The 21,093-nt window shown below is 34.8% G+C and overlaps 2 protein-coding genes across 2 annotated transcripts in view; one reads left to right on the top strand and one right to left on the bottom strand.

The window, feature by feature from the left end:
- Positions 1 to 2,190: 2,190 nt before the first annotated feature.
- LOC128209225 (uncharacterized) lies at positions 2,191 to 7,990 on the bottom strand. Its single transcript, XM_052913162.1, has 2 exons — positions 7,806 to 7,990; positions 2,191 to 4,174 (listed from the first exon to the last, which is right to left on the bottom strand). The coding sequence occupies exons 1-2, from the start codon at positions 7,975 to 7,977 to the stop codon at positions 3,870 to 3,872; spliced, it is 477 nt and encodes a 158-aa protein (XP_052769122.1). The 5' UTR covers positions 7,978 to 7,990; the 3' UTR covers positions 2,191 to 3,869.
- Positions 7,991 to 8,897: 907 nt separating this feature from the next.
- Positions 8,898 to 21,093, top strand: part of LOC128208248 (protein unc-79 homolog) — a 71,858-nt gene continuing 59,662 nt past the window's right edge. Inside the window, exons 1-8 of the mRNA XM_052911732.1 lie at positions 8,898 to 9,007; positions 9,572 to 9,692; positions 10,448 to 10,608; positions 10,815 to 10,985; positions 12,465 to 12,551; positions 13,218 to 13,403; positions 14,096 to 14,160; positions 15,327 to 15,479. Of these exons, the coding sequence (XP_052767692.1) occupies positions 8,983 to 9,007; positions 9,572 to 9,692; positions 10,448 to 10,608; positions 10,815 to 10,985; positions 12,465 to 12,551; positions 13,218 to 13,403; positions 14,096 to 14,160; positions 15,327 to 15,479 (969 nt within the window). The 5' untranslated portion in view covers positions 8,898 to 8,982. The remainder of the gene's footprint in view (positions 9,008 to 9,571; positions 9,693 to 10,447; positions 10,609 to 10,814; positions 10,986 to 12,464; positions 12,552 to 13,217; positions 13,404 to 14,095; positions 14,161 to 15,326; positions 15,480 to 21,093) is intronic.

The raw sequence follows: 21,093 nt of genomic DNA, 5'->3' as shown, positions 1-21,093 counted from the left end.
ATTTGAACAAACATTCACAAACAATTGTGACTTTAAATGTAAACTAAGCTAAAAATATACATTGCTCATGTAGACTCATGTAGACCAAGCTGTAATTGATATCTAAATACTGTACAAGTTTCATCAAGATACAATAGAAACTGAAGACTGTAGCGTGTTCAAAAGCAATTGTTCACAGCCGCACTGATTTCTGGATACTTTTAAGGCCCATAAGCATGCATGGGCGGATCTGGCTGGTTTTCGAAGGAAAAAAGGAACCAAGCTCTAATGGATATCTAGATACTGTACAAGTTTCATCGAGATACAATCAAATGTTAACAAGGAATTGTTTACAGACGCACTGATTTTTATACTATCAAGGCCCATCATCTAGGCATGCATGGGCGGATCTGGCTGGCTTTCGAGAGGAACCAAGCTCTAATGGATATGTAGATACTGTACAAGTTTCATCAAGATACAATCAAAACTGAAGGTTGTATCGTGTTAACAAGGAATTGTTTACAGACGCACATACTACGTACACATTACCATCGCATAAGCTCTTCTGGCCTTTGGCCAGTAGAGCTAAAAATGAAGATGATAAATTACTGCGCCATCTTCTTGCAGCGTAGTTGAAAGTAAAAGCATTCTGACATTGTAAACCGTTCATATACAGGTCACATACTACTTACTAAATTCCCTATATATTCTATAGACAATTGACCAATTAGCACGCAAATTTACACTGACTCATAGTGCTTTACGACCATCAACACCTATTATATGGCGAAAAAGTTTGACATATGTACTAAAGTTTAAACAACATTAGAAAAAAAGTTTCTTATCAGAAAAATAAAATTAGTTGACCGTAACCACTGTGTATTCAATAAGGTGACCAAATCTGGTGTAGGTATACAAACAATGCGATGAAAATGTAAACAAAACAAGAGCTGTCACAGTATATGATGAATGCCCCCGAATGTGACATAGACCTATGAACAAAGTCAGTACATGAAAAGTTGATCTTGTCTTTAGAGGTAGGGACATGGGTCTTGTACGCGACACGTCGTCTTGGTATGTCAAACACATGAGGCAAGTTATTTTAAAATATGTTGATACAAGAGAAAGTTACAGCCTGGACGCGACAAACTATACTCTGTGTCCTTATATGCAGCATTCCATTGTGAATAAACACCTGAGTGTGACCTTGAACTTAGAGGTAGGGAAATGGGTCTTGCACGCGACACGTCGTCTTGGTATGACGAACACATGTAACAAGTCATTTTAAAATCTGTCCATACAAGAGAAAGTTACAGCCTGGACACGACAACCTATACTTTATGTCCTTATATATGCAGCACTCCATTGTGAATAAACACCTGAGTGTGACCTTGAGCTTAGAGGTAGGGACACGGGTCTTGCACACGACACGTCGTCTTGGTATGTGGAACACATGTGGCAAGTTATTTCAAATTCTGTCCATACAAGGGAAAGTAACAGCCCGGACACAACAACCTATACTCTATGACCTTATATGCAGCACACCATTGTGAATAAACACTAAGTGTGACCTTGACCTTAGAGGTAGGGACACGGGTCTTGCACACGACACGTCGTCTTGGTATGTGGAACACATGTGGCAAGTTATTTCAAATTCTGTCCATACAAGGGAAAGTTACAGCCCGGACACGACAACCTATACTCTATGACCTTATATGCAGCACACCATTGTGAATAAACACTAAGTGTGACCTTGACCTTAGAGGTAGGGACATGGGTCTTGCACACGACACGTCGTCTTGGTATGTCGAACACATGTGGAAAGTTATTTTAAAAACTGTCCATACAAGGGAAAGTTACAGCCGGGACACAAGTTATCGGACACACGGACGGACGGTGCGATTTTAATATGCCCACCTTTGGGGGCATAAAAAGTAGATCAAAGTAGATCCAGCATGTTCAGCATGTTTTTTTTTCACCAACCATTCAACTATAAAACCTATAACTATGGGAATTAGCCAATGGTCTGAGATGGTATAATCATGCTTTGATTCACTGTCGTGTGCCAAATACTGGCGTTAACAGCGCTGAACATTTATATAAACGTTTTTTAACAATAATTTATAAGACAATGATAAGAGAGATTATAATATTATTCTATATTTTCTGCTATATTTTTATTCCATTTTTCTTCCCATCCTATATCCAAATATACCAGAAATGGCTCCAGGAATTGACTTTTATCATAATGGGGGCGCAAACTTTGGTGCATTTGAGCATATTTTATTACTTTTTTCTCTCCGATTATTGACAAATAAAGTAAACTTGAATGATTTAAGGAGGAGAGGAGTGGGCGCCCCCTTCAATCTGTAATGTAAACAGTATTGTTTGGACATGGCAAAAAATACAAATTTCGCTAGATTCCTGATAGTCCTCAAATTATTACTAGCTATTTAAAGGTAGATACAATTTTTTCAGTAGTGTTAAACGATCTGTTTATGTTATATTCATTTCTCAGGCCCATATATAATCAACAAATACATAGAAAAGTGATATTCTGATTCAACCATATTAATAGTAGTCATAGTACATAGTTTACATTTCTATCTTCTTTAATAATGTTATTGAGGCACTCCGTCAGAATCTTGATAAAGCAATTCAATGATTTTCTTTGTTGAAGGTATCGATATATTTTTCAAATTTAAGTTCTTTTTTAAACTTAACATAATTTTCTTATTTGCTCTGTTAATTCACATTATCGAACCATGTTTAAACAAACTGATCACGTAGGTAGGGTCAGGTAACCCGAACCAATTGTATTTTTTTAAGGCCCTAATAAAGATTAAGGCCAGGGAAGCAAAAATGGGGTCGGTCGAGTTACCGCAAATACAGGTATCTTTTTTGGCCTAATACATTTTGAATAACAGCATGAAGAACAAAATACACCCAACAGTACCAGGATTGTTAAATAAATCCAAATCGAGCATCATCAAATTTATTTTCACTTTATCACCACTTGTTTATACAATTGCACAACATTAATGAGGATATTTTATGCCACGATATTTAGAGGGATTTTTTTTATCACCTTTTTTTATAAATTGGAACAATAACAACAAGGTATACCGCTCTATCAAACATATAGTTAAAAATATGAGCATGATATAGCGATATAAAATCTTTGGAGTCAATAAAGAATTCTGCAACATTTCCAGATAAATCAGAGCTTTTGTGCCTTGACATGGATGAAATCGTATTAACTATTTTGTCAACAGTAATCATACCAACAAGACAATCAATATTTACATCATTATCGTTACCATTCTTATATGGTCTCTAAAGCTTACATCATTGGACGAAAGACATATTTTTAAAATGGTTTACAAATTTGTTTACATCACTACATACATATATATATATATATTTGTATTTCTTTATATAATTTCAAAACTTGCAAGAGTTCCACTTACTAAGGGACCATAAAGAGTTCCTTTCTTTACTGTATTACAAATTTCTTAATCTAGCTTTACCATAAGTGTGACAATAATCATTTCTAGGCTGAAAAAATATTAGGCGATTAGCTTCATTTTGATTTGTAGACAATAATCACTTACAACGATAAAAATGATCTCTGGCTGTTTTACAATCATTATTAAACCTATTATTTACTGTGAAGTTTTACCATCATGGCATGTATTTGATGAGAAAATTCATAAATAACATCCGACATTTTATCTATGCATGATCGTAAATCTATTTCGTTATTTAACAATGACTGGACAATACTTCCAGAACAATCAACAGTATATCACAACATTTCTGTATATACAAACTATTGCACTTACATACATTTAAAGACGATTTCAAGTCAATTATTGTCCCCTAAAATTTTAAGTATTTTTTGTTTCAATCTCTTCAATTTGTTCGGAATGTTTTGATAAAACATCGTCATGGACAAGTGGAATCAGCTCTAGCTGGTTAAGCGCCTGCCTCTCGGGATGCAGTTTCCGCTGTACAGAAAGAAGCACTGAGCTATTATCTTGATCCACAGTCACAAATTCACTACTCTGAGAGTCTCTGCTTTCCAAGTACTGGGAAGTATGAAGGTCTCTAGCCTCTTGTAGAGATTTAATCATTTCATCAGGTCGGACTTTATCTGTCTTAGTCTGTCCTTTGAATCTTTGTAGCTTCTTTTCTGAAATTGTAACAGTGTAAGGGTTATTCAAGATTTCAATATTTTGCTTAAAAAATAAAAAAGTTGATTTTATCAATCAATTTTGATATGCTGCCCATTTTCGATTGTTAATATTTATAGGCTGCTGTTTTGATCTTGATTTTAATAAGTACAAAAAAACTGGCGAACATTTACCATTGAAAGGCTAAATGTTATTTGGAGAGCTGGACAATTTGCTATTGTTATAATTGTAACAATGGTTGATGACATAATGCAGATTAGTTCAACAATGATCCAGTTCCTATGGTATTATCTGAAAAATGGCTCTCCTGAAAATAATGAGTTAAAAGTATAGAGGTATTTCAAATTATTCAAATATAAGGCATGGTTCAACAAGCCAAAATCAAAACACCTCCATAAATGTTTACTCGTCCATTTAAAGATGCACTCTTACTCCCAAATAAGATTTACCACAATTAATACAATGGTTAAATATTCCAAAAAGGATGAATGAATGTCGAAAATAATGGTTTTTATGAAGGAAACCGAGTAAATTTTGAAAGAAAGGTGTACAGGGATGATAACAGGGCCAAGTTGCCAATCCTGAAAATGTCTGCGTAGGGTTCATGGGGCCGCTTAAGGCCCCCGATGGGTCCAGGGCAAAGCCCTGGTGGGGGGACTTTGGGGGCGAAGCCCCCCGAAGCTTTCAGTATTTCAGGGTTTCTAATACCCTTTTTTGCCTTAGAATAGTGTTCAAGGAGTACACCTTTCAGTTTGGTAGATATAATTATGTCCAACAGGAGACTTCCGCAATCAGAACAATTATCAGGAATCTTAGCAGTAAAGTTTAACACCTTTGTCTTTGAACAAAGTTAAATTTACTTTTTTACCTTAAGTCACAGGCATAAGACATGTACCTGACATTTTGGTTCAGCTGTCAACTTCCCATAAAACTCCACTGGCTATGATCAAATGACTGTGTATGAATAGTCTATACTGTGGGATGTTTGATAAATAATAATGAATAACATATCAAATATCAAGCTTGCAAATGTTTATTGTAAAGTGTTATTTATTCAAATTTTATATATCAGACATAAGGGTATTTATTCCATTATCTGCATATTTGATGAGAATATAATATTATTAATTATTATATATATTATTCCAAGTAATATCCAAATGGGACTGTAAATGCTTTGGCAGGGTAACCGTTGTGGACATGGCGGGCTGTGTCACCATCAATGTCTATGAGGTGAGGGACAAGATGACGTATTCTGGTGTCCAAGCCGGATTTTTTCTCCTCATGATGTTACAGGTGTCCAGTAGCACACAAACTAGATTGTCCCAAGGCAGTTTAAGTCTCTCAAACAGGCTTTCAAATTCCTTGAAAATTGATTCAGAATCAGCCCTTGTGATTTTTAAGGAAGACAAATGTCTCAACACTATTTCTTTCTCTATAGCACAAAAATAGCTGCAACAGTTTTCTCATTTTATGTGTTTGTTGACTCATCTAAGTTCAAACAAAACCGGGTATCACTTAACTCCTCCACAAGTTCATCATTGAAATGGCTTGCCTCTCCGTAAGTCATCTTATATGATGCTGTACACCTTTGAAGTTTTAATTCGCTGAGAGCTTTTGTATCTTTGGCAAGTGTCTTAAGTAAGACTCACTACATGTGGTACCAAGGAGTATGGAAGGTCATGTTCAGCCATAAATCCAAGAATCATGGCCTCTGAATTGAATTGTCGGTCATTGACCGGAACAACTGGATGCACTGGCTGAGGTGTCTGTTCATCCCTGACTTTTGGAACCATCAACATACCTGGAAATACAAATTACAACTATAGAAATTAAATCTCACTCAAACTGAGTCCTCAAGAAGATTTGTTGAACTGTCTCAAATAGAAAATAAACTGATTGCTCTTACTTAATATATATTACTACAACAAAATATTAATTCATTTCTTCTTGAAATTTTAACCAACACAATTTTATCTATCTATCTATCTATCTATCTATCTATCTCTGTTTAATGGCAACACCTCTTCCGAGTGTTACTGACATGAACGGTGCGCGCCAGCTTGTTAGTGAAAAAAATAAAACACTGATGAGGCAAATCACATCAGAAGAGTGAGAACTAGGGTATAAAAGAGAACACAATTTAGGTAACATGATAAAAAAGTGATTGGTGAACTGGTAAAAGGATAAAAACACTGCTCACTTATCTAATGCTTAATGGTTGTTACAGCCACCTTGAATGTGTCAGGGGTGGGGATAGTGATTTTCATTTGAACCTTCCATTATGGTCAACAGCCACTTCTTATTAAGAACAATGCTTTAAACATTATGAGAACAATAAAGAAACGGTTCACATCTTGACTTCAATCGGCCAAATAAAATTTGTAAAATAAAAATCGTTTATTATAACAAAATCTGAATCGGGATGTCCGAAATATTGCTACATGCGCAAAAAGCCATTCTCAGTTTTAACACATTCTATTAACTTTAAAAGTAACCTTCCGGGAATTTCTCTTAAAACTAAATAGCAAATATACCTTTAAATCGATGAATCAATGTTTTTAGAAGTTGGTGGTGGTCGTGTTTTTCCAATACTCGTTTATTAATCTTCATTTATTAATCTTCGTCGTCTGTCATATCCGGATACGAACCATCTGGATACTGTTTTCTAGTCCGATCGGTAATTTCCGTAATCACCCGACGCTATCTTAACCAATCATATAGCTCGATTGGCAAGACGTAAATAGGTTCATTAATTTCCGGCTTTACACTTCTGGAAAACTCACCTTTCGTACCCATATTGTTCGAACATAGCTCGAATCGCTCCCTGTACCCCTCCCTCCCTAGAAAAAACTCAACGGATTGACATATATCTTAAAATCGATCCGTGAGGCCTTAAATCCGGAATTCCTACCTAATGAGATGATAGTAGATCACCATAAATCATTTAGCACTCACCAATCATTTAATATTTTTTTGCATTTTCAGCTATTAAATACACGGTTACAATCTTGTTATCAGTAATTAATATTTTCAATAAATGCATTATTTAGTCATAAGCTTTAAGTTAAAGGTTTATTACTCAAAATATATTTTTGTATGCATGTGTATGTATTGATTTCGAATAAGAGTGTCACTTTAAGGAGAGCTTTACTATCAGTGGAGAAGAACTTATTAAACTGAACAGGCAGTGTTTTGACATAAACCTTTTATAATATATAACTGGCTCTCAATCTAAAATTTGACAACAGTACACTCAAAGAGTTTTCCACCGCAGATTTGCTATCGGGGTCAACACAATGAATCAATTTATCAACTGTCCTTCCTCAGAGTTTGAATTTAAAGCCCTCAGAGGGTGATCAGTCGACCAAAATTACAAACGTGGCGTTCCTTGGAGGGGTTTAACACCGCAAAACTCTGCGGACACTTGATAATTTTGGGGGAAAAAATATATAGATTTTGGTCTTGAAAAAAAACTCTACTATTTTTCATGGAGGGAGTGTGGTCATAGAGTTGGTCATGTCAACGCAACTGCCGCCTGTGGCTTTATAAAGTAAACAATGAAGAAATGCTCGTCTGACATTTATCATTAATTTAATTATACGAAATAAATTGAGTACGAAGTCTTACCAAGGGACTGGATGTAGATTTCTGGACTTTTAATGTCCCGCAATGGATCTTTTTTCGGTTGCGGTAACAAGGCAATGTGTGTATTTTGTATCGGCGGTGACCATGGGTCATTATTTGCTTTTGTTGAAGCAAATTCATTGCTGAATTTATCTTTTAGTTTGCTTTCCTCCATACTTGTGACACAGATCGATTCGCGATTACAAGACGCTTGTGTGGACGAGTCCATTTACAGTCATGTGGGCTAATGCAGACGGCAAATCAATCAATTGTAACATAATTATTTTGCATACAAAGATCACAATAGATATGCTGATTAATTAAATATATTGAAAAAGTTCCGTTTGGAAGAAATACCCTCACTGCTTAACTTGTTGAGTTTTGACAAATCATTTCACCTGCTACCAAAATAAGAATGACCCAATTAGTTGCTGATGCTGAAGATGGTAGGATTTTGTGTTGTTGATGATCGCACTTCTGTTTTGGAAGACCTATCAACGTAAAAACTTAGATTTTGAAGAGATTTTGAATGAATAAATGCATATTAAATAGTTGGTGATATAGAATAGCATGCAATAAGACCAGAGTAGTATTAATTATTAATTATATCATTTTCTCAAATCAACTGCAATCCACGGCACAGGTGCTTGATCTAATTATAGTATATAGCCCATATAGAACATTAAAAAAAGTTTGTGTCAAGCATCTGTGCTGCAGTCTAAACAGATATTGTTACACTTATACAGAAAACTTGATGCACCCACAGGTTTACATGTATCTTATATTTTTTTCGTTTTTAAAAACCACTTGTACTATGCGAGTATTACCTTCTCATTATTATGTTAAAGTTATATACAAATGGTATAATAATAAATGAATTGATGTAATTTTCATGATTACAATTACACAATGTAGGGAGAGATTTGCCATGTCAAAAATCATTAAAAATCATTCTCAACATACAAGTATTTGTTATAATGTAAATCTGAGTGTAAGAAATGAACATAAGTAAAAAAAGATTATGTTTAAATGCACGTGAATATTTATCAAGTAAGACAGGTGTGTATCGATGTATATATATTTTTTCAGCCTGTACATGTATGTGCGACAGAGCTACATTGACTTAGTTGATGAGGAAGATTTATGAAACCGGAGACAGCAGAACTGTGGGTCAGAGAATATGGCAACAACAGAAGCAGCAACATGTAAATTTTATGATTAAAGGGACTATAGCTCATATTTATGTAAAATGCACTTTTTTGCAGTGTTTTTTTTTCGTCCCTTCATTCACCTCCTGAAAAACTATGTATTTTTCCCCTATCCTGAGGTCAATAAGTCCCCTTAAAAACAACAACATAAAAACAGGAACATTGACCTCTTAACATTTTAACCAAATCAAACGTAAAGATAAATGAACTGTTTAAAAACATCTGCAAAGTGATTAGTTATATCCTTGAAAACTTAATTAAAAATGTATGCAACAGTCGACACCTGTTTGCTAATATCAAAGAGACCAGCCAAAATACTTTGAGTCTAGCAAATATCAAGCCAAGCAGGAATGCGCACATAGACTAAAAGTAAATAGGTCCTTTACTTACATGTACATCAAACTTGAGCCAACAAGGAAATCAAGCCAAGCGATATCAATGAGTTTAGGCTGTCAATGTTACCTAAATGTTACCTACACTTGACATTGTAAGATAGACAAAACACCCCATTATTTTAAACTCACAGGTAATTCTAGCTTTTAATTTAATTTTATATTTCAGTCACTTCAAAAGTAAGGAATCTTAGAGACTACCATTACCGAGTATCAAACAATCTTAATCCTCAGCCCACTGGTGTTGACATTGCCAGCACCCTCAAATTCCTGTCCGGAAGGCTTCTCAAGTATGTACTTTCTTTCGTTTTTCTTTAAACTTTATGAAAATAAGTTAAATTACATGTAATTGTATTATGAAGGATGTCATCATCATTACATAATGTTATTATATATTTTTATATATATACTAGTATAGTGTATTAACTTTGATGCGCCATCATAAATAAATAGTTTTGTTCAGGTTTCATAGGAACAACAGTTTATGCATTTATTGATTATAATAATTAATCAAATTAGTATTTTTGATATTAAGATTAAAAAAACAAACAAATACCTTTTACAAGATTTTTTTGAATATTATGGGAAGATGACCCAAACTCATCAAATTGGGAATTTTGGCATGTAAATCTATGAAATTAATAATAAGAGTAAATTACTATAAGTTTATGGCTTAAAAGCATTGATATTGATTATCCATTTATTGCTGCCTTAAACAAAAATGCAATCGCACCAGGCTCCTGATGATAATGCAATAAGACTTTCAAGTGCACGGGCAATACCGATTTTGAAGATTAGACCCCCCCCCATGCCAGGGCGCTAGAATGGCGTTGGAAAGGCCCTGCTATTAACTACATGTAACTGCCTGTGAGAGGAAAAAGACACTAAATTGGTCAGTTTCTGACCAAATTTGAGAAACATTTGTTTTAGAGACTCCTTGCAAACTGTTTCAATCAAATTGGGAAACCATATACTTTTAGGACTGGAAACGTGACTTAAAACAAGCCATAAAAACAGCTAAAAAACAACCTTTTCATGATTGTAGTATCTTGAAGGATGTTCCGAACATCCCAGCTGAGAGTTACGGTCCAAGGCAGAGGGATAGTGTTCGTCTGTCTGTGTTCCCCAACATGAACTATGCTGGCCTGTATAAGGCTGCACTGAGCATGATAGACTTGGTGCCAACCATTCAGTCTGGAAACCTTGGTAAGAATATAACATAATCTTGTTTAAGCTTATAACACTGTTTTTTTCCGCGTTTGGGGAGTTGAAATTTTAAATTTAATTCTGTTTGTACATGTGCAAAGAGTCGAGCTTGTACGACATTGAGTTGTTTGTTTTTTACATTAAATTAAAATTTGAGCTATAGGGAAACATATCTTATGATATTACATTGTTTCATTTTTACACAGAGTTGGGCGAGTCCGTTTTGAATGTGCTGGGCTGTCTGGTGCCGTTCTTAGAAAACGACCTGCTGGATTCTCTCCCTTACACAGTGGCGTCAACTCTCGCAATATTTCCGCCCACTCTTCACAAGGATACCATCGATCTGCTCTGTAGTAACCTCCTGCCCATGACTCTAGGTTAGTTGAAGATGCAAATTAAAATATAATAATACAAGGGTAGAGTTTTAGCCAGGTTTTTAAAACTTTGTTAACTTGTAGTGTGTGTACAGTATTGTATACCATGTGATAAATTGTGTCATAAATGCTATGTTGGAAGGCAACATTTTGCTTCGAATGAAGACTTAACACAAAGATAACATTTATTTTTCTTCACCATTTTAATTGATACAAAAGGCATTCTATGCCCCTTAAAGAGCACCACCTTTGTTTCATTACCAGAGTTTGATTAGGTGATAGTTCATCAAACAGTTTTGACAGTGCTCCGTCAGGCGGCCGTGAAATGGTTTGTCGAAGTGTTTTAAGAAATTAAACTCTCAATAAAACTTTAAAGAACAAAGGCGGGGCTCCATAAGCATCATAGACTGCGTTATGTTTCATTTAAAATGATGAAGAAATAGTAAAGTTATCCTTGTTCAAAGTCTTCATTCGAAGCAAAATATTGCCTTCCGATGTAGCATTTATGACAGTATTTATCATGTTGTATACACACCCTGTTAAAATCAAATCCTGGCACTGCCCCAGATTAGTAATTGTATGTACATGTATTTATAATGATAATTTAAGTTCTAATCAAAAGAAAGGAAATATTTTATTATCATAAGCATTTCATTCTTTGAAGGCAGATGAGGGTTAATGCTGGTCTCCATGAGAGCAGAAGGGTTTTAACAAAAAAAGGACAGGAAGCTAAAACCCTACAAGGGAAACTATAGGGAGAAACCTAGTAGCCCAAAAAATAACTATCCAGACCTTGTTGAAAGGCGAAGGACTTAGGCCTAACAGAGGCTTAACGCGAATCACACATGTATTATCCAAAACAACACAGACAGAACACACATGCACCAACATTCCTGTATTTATAAATGTTGGGGTCACCGCTGTTGAAAAGTCACAAAATGAGAGAGTTCACTGGTAGCCTGTCTTAAGAGCCTGTCTTAAGAAAATTGTATTTTGACATTTCCCTGATTGACTTACGGTACTGAATATACAAATCATGACACTGGCTCTGAAAATGATAAATTTTATCAATGACAAAAACAATCATTTATATCTTGTTCATGTCACATAAGTTGGTTAAGTGATTGTTAAATTGATGGTGAAGCATTCAAGTAGGACCTGGCTGGGTCCCACGGGCCAGGTACTTTTTTGCGGGTTCCAGGGTACAATTAAATATCTGGTGCCCAACCAAGACTGAAATACCCTCTTCAAGCGTGCAAGCGTACATCTTAACTTCACTCCGAAAGTGCACCTTCTTTCAAGTCAAATCCTGGAACGGCCCCAGATTAGTATTTCGAGGGAATTTTTGATTGAAAATGTGACCAAAACTTGCTAACTTAAGCATTCTAACTTAATTTGATAGGAGAACACATATGACTGTCAAATATCAAAAAGGCCAAATTTTTGGTTGAATGTGTGTGTACTAATTGATTTGTGTTTCAGGGTTTGACGGTTGCTCTGTGCCCACATACGCCAGTGAATCTGCAGCTGCGATTATAACAATGGTGTTTCAACACACAGATAATGGGTGTAAGTTTGTTAAACTGGTTGAGAAATATTTTGAACGTTTGAAAGGGACTTGCTTGTTATTTGTAATTTTACGGTTTAAGATTATTGCAAGTAAGACTAAAATCCATTATTAAAATGGCCCTCGGTATAACATTGTGTTCGGTATGGTAATGTATGTTCATGAGGCTTCAAAGTCAGGTTGTCAACATCTTATATGACTCCTTGGATTAATTCCATGTTTAAATGCACTTTTCTTAGTTTTAACAATCAAAACTTTACATAATATTTCCTAGATTTTTAATTCCGGAGATGATATGATAAATCTATCACATTCATGACTTAGTGCTTTTTAATGAATATAAATAATTTATCTGTTGATGAATTCTTTTAGAGTGGTTTCTTTAGGAAAAACAAAAAATCCTGATAAAAAATTGACAATTATGAGAATTAATATTGAAAATAAACATCAGAGTGTAAATGGCAGAACTCTACACTTGTTGCATGCATGATACGGGATCAGATGACAGTAGCCTCATACAGATTTTTCAATATGGCGTGCTAAATTTCACTGTTGGATATGGAAAAGGGAATAAATAGTGGGTATAATATAAAAAGGTATCATGCAGAAGATATTTCTATAATTATGTTTAAAGCTAGCACTCAACACACAGCATAATTACATTACAGCATATCATTCTGAGATCCTTGAGTGTTTCATGAGCCTGAAGAAAGATATTATCAAGGACATTCTGAGCATTGTAGCATACGGCCCGCCAAGTGCCCGAGCCCCAGCGGCTAACCTTCTCTTCTACTACTGGCCCCAGCTCAACCCTTCGCTCTCGGATAGGAGGGGCATGCATTATAAATACTCAGGTAGGTTGTCAATAGTTATAGAAGAATGCACTGATAGCTCAGTGGTAGAGCATTTGCTTCCGGTGCGGAAGGTCACTGGTTTAAATTCCTGCCGCGTCAAGCCGAAAGGCGGGATATTGTATCAGAAGCTCCCTTGTCTTGTGCCTGGCATTAAAAGGGTCCAACTAGGAAAATGGTGTACTCAGTCCTGGTTAAACCCAGGAAAGTTGTATCCCATGTATCGGTGCTTGACATCGAGCATGTTAAAGAACCAAGAGGTCTCTTTGCTGAGCTAGGGTTTCGCATCCAGATCTTTTGCATGTCACTCTGTTTTTTCAAGTATTGCCACTTATTGCATTTAAACACAATTTAAGTGTCACGACGGCGGGGTCAAGCCATAATGTAACCAATAGGCGCAAGCAGACCTTGATAAACTTGAATTAACAAACAAACAATAGTTATAGAATATAGATGAGAGGTTATTACCTTGACTGTTTTTTGAAATAAATATGTAGTCAGAATAATTCAAAAATATAAAACTTAGATATAACTCTGAGTTTTGAAAGTATTGAATGATTACACCATTTCTGTCTGTTTTCAAACACTGAATTTTCTAAATGTATTGCTGTACAACAGCGAAACAATTATTATTATTTTTTTATTTCATTCTTATGAATATTATCATAAAGTACAGTGCTGCTTGTCTCTTTTAGCGTGGCCTCCAGTTCTTTGTCAGCGGGAAGGGTGTGTGAACACAGGAAAATGTCAAGCTGTGGAGGTAACATTAACAATGCTGCTATAAAGGTATTTTTAAGGTTCATTTGCTGGCCATCTGGGAGGAGCACAGGCCCTTGTGCTTTACCGCTAAGCCACCACTGGAAACAACTCATAAAAACAAGTGATAATAGAAATAAAAAAAACTCAAGGTCCATGTTTAAGTAAATTAGTCATTCTTGTTAGCAATATCAAGAATTAGTCAGGACTTACGTAGTGGATTTCTGCGGATCTGATGGCTCCGAATACCAAAAATTAAAGATACTACTTTAAAAATATTTTTTGTTTTGTATTTTTTTAAACAATTGAAAAAAAAGTAAACTTGTTGCTTTTTGTTTTTGTTTTTTTTGTTTTTAGTACTTACACTCGAGTTTGCTTCCAATTTGAAGCCAGGAGAGCCCTCAAAAGAGTGTACTTTGCACACTGGCTCTCATTTGGGGCCTTAAGCAACCCCAAACCCCTCAGGGAAATGGTTTTAGCCCGTCAGCTGTCAGGTCAAACATATCCCTATACTGGTATCTTCATGGGGTTAAGAATTATCAGGCAAAATTTTCTGACAAAAAAATTAACATGAACAAAATTCCTAGAAAGGAAGGAAAAGTCAACACATAAAAACAAGTGATAATAACAAAAAAGAACACACCAAAAAAAACCCCATAAGGCATGTGTTTCAGTAAATAAGTTTTTCTCATAGCAGTATTGAGGATGAGTCAGAACTTTAAAGCTGCACTCTCACAGATTTACCATTTTTACATCTTTTTTAATTTTGTCTTGGAAAGAGCAAATTTTTGCGTAAATATCCGCAAATGATATAAGATTTCTGCAAAAAAATCAGATCGTAGATTTTCACATTTCCTTTCGGATTACGGTAATGTTTTATGCCTTAAACTAATGCTAACTAAACTGTGCTGTGAACCTGATCGATTTATTGACATTTTTCCCTATTTTAGATGTGTTTTAACCCGTTAATCCAATCCAGAGAGAAGCCCCCGCCTCTGTACTTGTGTAGCGACTGTGCTGTGAACCTTATCAATTTATTTACGTTTTTTCCCTTTTTCAGATGTGTTTAAACCCATCAATCCAATCCCGAGAGAAGCCCCCGCCTCTGTACTTGTGTAGCGACTGTGCCGTGAACATGATCGATTTATTGACATTTTTTCCCTTTTTCAGATGTGTTTAAACCCGTCAATCCAATCCCGAGAGAAGCCCCCGCCTCTGTACTTGTGTAGCGACTGTGCCGAGATTCTGAAGAAGGACCACAGTGATTACATGATGGAAATTCTCCTTCCCATGTCACATGTGGCTACCAAGTGTGAAAACAAGGTATGGATTTCCATAACGTTAAGTAATTATTAGAAACAGACAAGCTCTAATCTACTTGTGTATTCACTGTGCTAAGATACTGAGGAAGGACTACAGAGATTACACAGGTGTTTTTTTGGCTATCTTTTGAGCTGGTATTTCCAATGGCCAAAAGTTTTTTTTCTCCAATTTTCTAATAAAAAAATTATATTCATAATTTCTGAAAAATTTGGAAACAAAAAGAAGAAAAAACGACAATGAAAATATAAACAAAACAGTGCTAAAATGCAAAATGTCTATTCCCAATGTTTGTGTATAGTTAACAAACAATTTAATCATGTATTGCAAAAAGTACACTGCTCATTAAATAAAGTTATTTCTTTCATGCTTTTCGATGAAATATGCAGTTTTATCAGTGAAATAACAACAGTGAAAATATCAATTTGATATTTTCACTGCAAAATAAGGAGTGAAAATATCAACTTTCAGAACTACTTTTAAAATCCATTATAGTTACTTCCGCTTGATCAAAACAGAACACTTCACATTTAAAACAGAAAATGTTTGCAAATAAATTATTGGAAATTTAAAGAAATGTTACAAAAAGATATATTTTGAAATTAACAACTTAGGCCACAACAAATTGATCATTTGTTCGTCGGATTTGCCGCACCTAAAATTCGAAAAAACGAAAAAAAAATAAAAAAACTTTTTTTTTGCGCCCGCACTTACTATTTGGCCGCGCATATTTTTTTTTTTTACTTCTGAATTTCCTCTATTTTCTGAAGTTTTTTTACTTAAAATTTGAACCTGCAACGTCGACTTCGCCTTTTTTGAAGGTATTTCCATGTTTTACATTATCCGCGAGCAAACTTTCCTCGTGTCAGGACAAAATCAGGTCCGGGTAACCGCAAAACAGCCGATATTTGTTGACAGTCTTTTTTGTCGGGAATATTTTGCAGGACGCACCGTTGTTATCTATTGCCGGTATTAATTTGCAGGATACTTTCAGTTTTCGTTAATGTAAAATACACATTTTTAATTGAAAATCAGTGTCATAGTCAATGGATTATAGTCTTCAGTAAACAACAACAGTTTCACAGCGTCGAAGGCAATAATTATTTATGTGTGTTTTAAGTAATTCATTGTTTTGTACTCAAAATTTAGTGTTAAATAATAACTAAATCAGATTTTGAGTGCAAAACTTATATTAACATGTTTTCGTGAGTTATTTTTTAAATTCTAAAATGCATTTCTCAGTTTTATACTCGTAATTGATAAAAATAGAAGGACTTGTAAATGTTTCAGAAACAGTCTGTATTTATGCACCATTAAATTGTAACCATCCCCCCCCCCCCCCCCCCCCCCCCCCCCCCCCCCCCCCCCCCGGGGTTGGCTGGACCGAAAGTCAAAGTCCCCGCTATTCCCCGGACCTTGGGGGGTCGTGGTTACAATTGACTAGTGCATTACACATACAAGTACAGTATAAAAATAACATCAGTAAAATCAGAAAATAAATCCTTTTATAAGTAAAATGACTGTTTTAATTTTCTCAATTCTTTGTTCTTATCCACTTGTTTTCTTTGATCGATTTGTAGTAAAGTGGCCTGTTATTAAAGTGGCCTGTTCCTTACGGGCATTGAAGCTATGGAGGGTGTCATGATTTTCTTTTTCAAGGCATGGACCTATAAACCATTGGTTCGTGGTAAAGGCGAGGTCTTGAAAGGGAAACATCTTTATTCCACCACCTGCTCTAATATAATGACCCGTGCCACATTTGCAGATTTGTTTAATACTGCTTCAGTTGTGTTGTCCCGCAATTTAATCGGCCGTGTCTTAAGTAATAGTAAAGCACTGGATCTTATTGCCATTTGTTATATATTGAGACAGATTTTCATGTGATACAATCAAAACCTTTTCATTTATATTTAAACTGAGAACCTATGTTTAACTAAGAACCTATGTTTGCAATTAAAAAGCATTTCTTGACATATTGCATGATAAATTTAGTAAGAAATAAACTTTTTAATTTTTATTTTATTTTTCGCCTCGCGCTCGCCTCTGAATTGCCTTAAATTTAAAAAAAAGTATTTTAATTTTTTTTTCGCTCGCTCGCTCCTACTTTTTTGGGCAAAATCCGTAGAACAAATGATCAATTTGTTGTGGCCTTACCGTTTATTAGAAAAATGGTTATCCTGTTTTTTAAACGTTTTCTTGATCTTGAAGCTGAATGTTCGAACATTTGCTTTCATACCAAACAATTTACAGACGAAAACAACTGTTCGAACATAAATAGAATGTTATATCATCGTTTAAATGTCTGTTTGTCGTTGTAATACATAATACGAACTTCCAGGAAAATTCACACAACAATTGACAGATTTACTGATTTTTTTTACTCCACCCACGCCTCAAAATTTGTCAACAAACTAAAGCGTGGTCCTCTTTATTACTTGGAAATTGACCTGTCTTCAAGCAAAACAGACTGGTCTCTGACAGTAAGTTGGCCGAATATTCATGTATCATGAAACACACTCTTAAACTAAGAAAAATGGTTTATATCCTATGATTATTTTGCCAACACATTCGATCTTTCAAATTTTCGTTCAATAAATGGCTGCGTAGTAATTTGGTTATGTATTCATACCACACTTAAAATAAAATTGTTTTCGTTATTTTTGGAACATGGATGCACTTATAAAACTTCATTGATAACTGTTCATAAAATATTTGCACTAAAAAATGAGCGAATAATTAAAACTATAAAACAGATAAATATCAGAGAACTCTTTTTCAACAAACCAGAAATAGAAAATTGACAGCTATAATTTTGCATGAGGGGTGCCCCAAGGGTAGCGGTGTAAATAACACCCTTTTCAGAAAAGGCGGTAATTCAGAAAATAAATTAAAATTCTATAAAACTCGGAAAATAAGCATAAAGATACAGAAAATTTGTTTATTTCAGTGTAAGATCGTATTTTATTTCACTCATGATCATAGAAAAACTATATTTTCACTGGTGGCTTCTCCACTCGTGGAAATATGTTTTTCTATGACACTCATGAAATAAAATATGACCTTACACTGAAATAAACAAATATCCTCTATATATATCCCCTAGAGGTTTCAACCAGCAACATGGGTTTGTTTTTTCAAAAAATAAAAAATAAAGCCGGGAAATAAATTTTCCCGAATGATAACATCAGTTGAATTTGATCATTTCCCCAAAATCTCGCACAATGCAAAATACTATCAGGAAAAGATCTGACAAAACTAAGCTGATTAATATTTTCTTAAAGCATTCAGCAACATGGATACAATCAATTGCATCATTCTCTTACTCTGAGCCCAGAATTTTCTGATCAGACAATTGACTTCAAGTGCAAACAAAGTATGAAGCTATGTAGTGAGTCTGTGCATATTATGTTACAAAAAGAAGTTAGTTAAGCAGTTTTTGATTATTATTCATTTTAGTATTATACATGTATATATTATATCCCTAGGGCCACAACAAATTGATCATTTGTTCGTCGGATTTGCCGCACCTAAAATTCGAAAAACGAAAAAAATAATAAAAAAAGTTTTTTTGCGCCCGCACATATTATTTGGCCGCGTGGATTTTTTTTTTGTATACTTCTGAATTCCCCCTATTTTCTGAATTTCTTTTACTTAAAATTTAAACCTGCAACGTCGACTTTGTCTTTTTTTTAAGGGATTTCCATGCTTTACATTCTTCGCGAGCAAACTTTCCTCGTGTCAGGACAAAATCAGGTCCAGGTAACCGCAAAACAGCTGATATTTGTTGACAGTCTTTTTTGTTGGGCATATTTTGCAGGACGCACCATTGTTATTCATTTCAGTTTACTAATATGTAAAAGCACGTTTTAAGTGAAAATCAGTGTCATAGTCAATGGATTATAGTCTTCAGTAAACAACAGCAGTTTCACAGCGTCGAAGGCAATAATTATCTATGTGTGTTTTAAGTAATTCATTGTTTTGTACAAAATTCAGTGCTAAATGCTAACTAAATCAGATTTTGAGTGCAGTATATTTAAATACACGCCGGACACACAACTTACAACCATTGAACATGTTTTCGTGAGTTTTTTTTTTTTAAATCTAAAATGCATTTCTTAGTATTCATATACTCATAAGTGTTATAAACAGATAAAAAAGTAGGACTTGTAAATGTTTTAGAAACAGTCTGTATTTACACATACAGTATTATAATAACATCAGTAAAATCAGAAAATAAAACCTTTTTTAAGTATAATGACTGTTTTAATTTTCTAAATTCTTTGTTCTTATGCACCAGTCAATTGTAGCCACGGCCCCCCCAGGTCCGAGGGTATACCGGGGATAGTCGGGGAAATGGGCCGTGTTTTTACCTTCGAGGTGGCCCCACAGTGCTGGGTGAATGTGGTGGTTTTGTCTTCCAGCCAAGTATAGCGTGGATTATGGGCCTTACCTAGAGTCCCTTGGGTGCGTGGGCATTTGGTGAGGGTTTCACGAGCAGTTCGTCCCGGGTGGGGGATGGGGGTGTTACAATTGACTGGTGCATTATCGCACTGATAATCTTTGATCGATTAGTGATAAAGTGGCCTGTTTCTTACAGGCATTGAAGCTATGGAGGCTGTCATGTTATTCTTTTTGAAGGCTTGGACCTATTAACCATAGGTTCTTGGTCACGCCAAGGTCTTGAAACAGAAACATCTTTAATCCAACATTTGTACTTAATATAATGACCAGTGCCACATTTGCAGATTTGTTTGCCACTGCTTCAATTATATTGTTCCAATGTTCACAGTGTATATTTTTTTCAGAAATGTTCTCTGTGTTATTTACATTTTTGATATTATGCCATGTCAATGTCACTACAATTTTATCTGTGATTCAAGAGGTTCAAATTTAGACCTGACCAAATATTTAGAAATGCTCAAATGATCAATTACTCTTACTTGTCTAAAATGTTTTTTGTGATAGTAAGTTAGATAAGTATGGAATGAATACAATAGTTGTTCTTTTTGGTCTTCGAATAAATGCACGTTACTGTGAGGAATGCTGCCTTTACAATGATATCCACATTTAAATTGCTGATGCAATGAAAGTTAATAGTAAAGCACTGGATCTTAAATTGCCATTTGTTAAATATTGAGACAGATTTTCATGTGATACAATCAAAACTTTTCATTTATAACTGAGAACCTTTTTTTGCAATTAAAAAGCATTTCTTGTATGATAAATTTGGTTACAAATATACATTTTTTTTTTTTATTTTCACTTTTTTCGATCGCCTCTGATTTGCCTTAAATTAAAAAAAAGTTTTGTTTTTTTTACCCTCGTTCGCTCCTACTTTTTTTTTGGAAAAATCCATAGAACAAATGATCAATTTGTTGTGGCTTGTAATTATTTATAAAGAAATTCTCAATTTTGCAAAAAATGATGCAAAAATTCCCAATCCCGCGAGTATATGTTAGATTCCGAAAAAAATCAACAAGGAAAACCTGTTACAGGATGGAAATTCTTCTTCCCATGTCTCACATAGATATCAACTGATAGATTAAGATATGGATTTCTATAATTATGATATAATTGAAATCAGACAAGCCCCCTAACCTTGACTTAAGTATGTTAA

This window comes from Mya arenaria, chromosome 11 (assembly GCF_026914265.1).
Source record: "Mya arenaria isolate MELC-2E11 chromosome 11, ASM2691426v1".
NCBI classification, from domain to species: domain Eukaryota; kingdom Metazoa; phylum Mollusca; class Bivalvia; order Myida; family Myidae; genus Mya; species Mya arenaria.
This window is presented reverse-complemented; position numbering and strand designations above follow the sequence as displayed.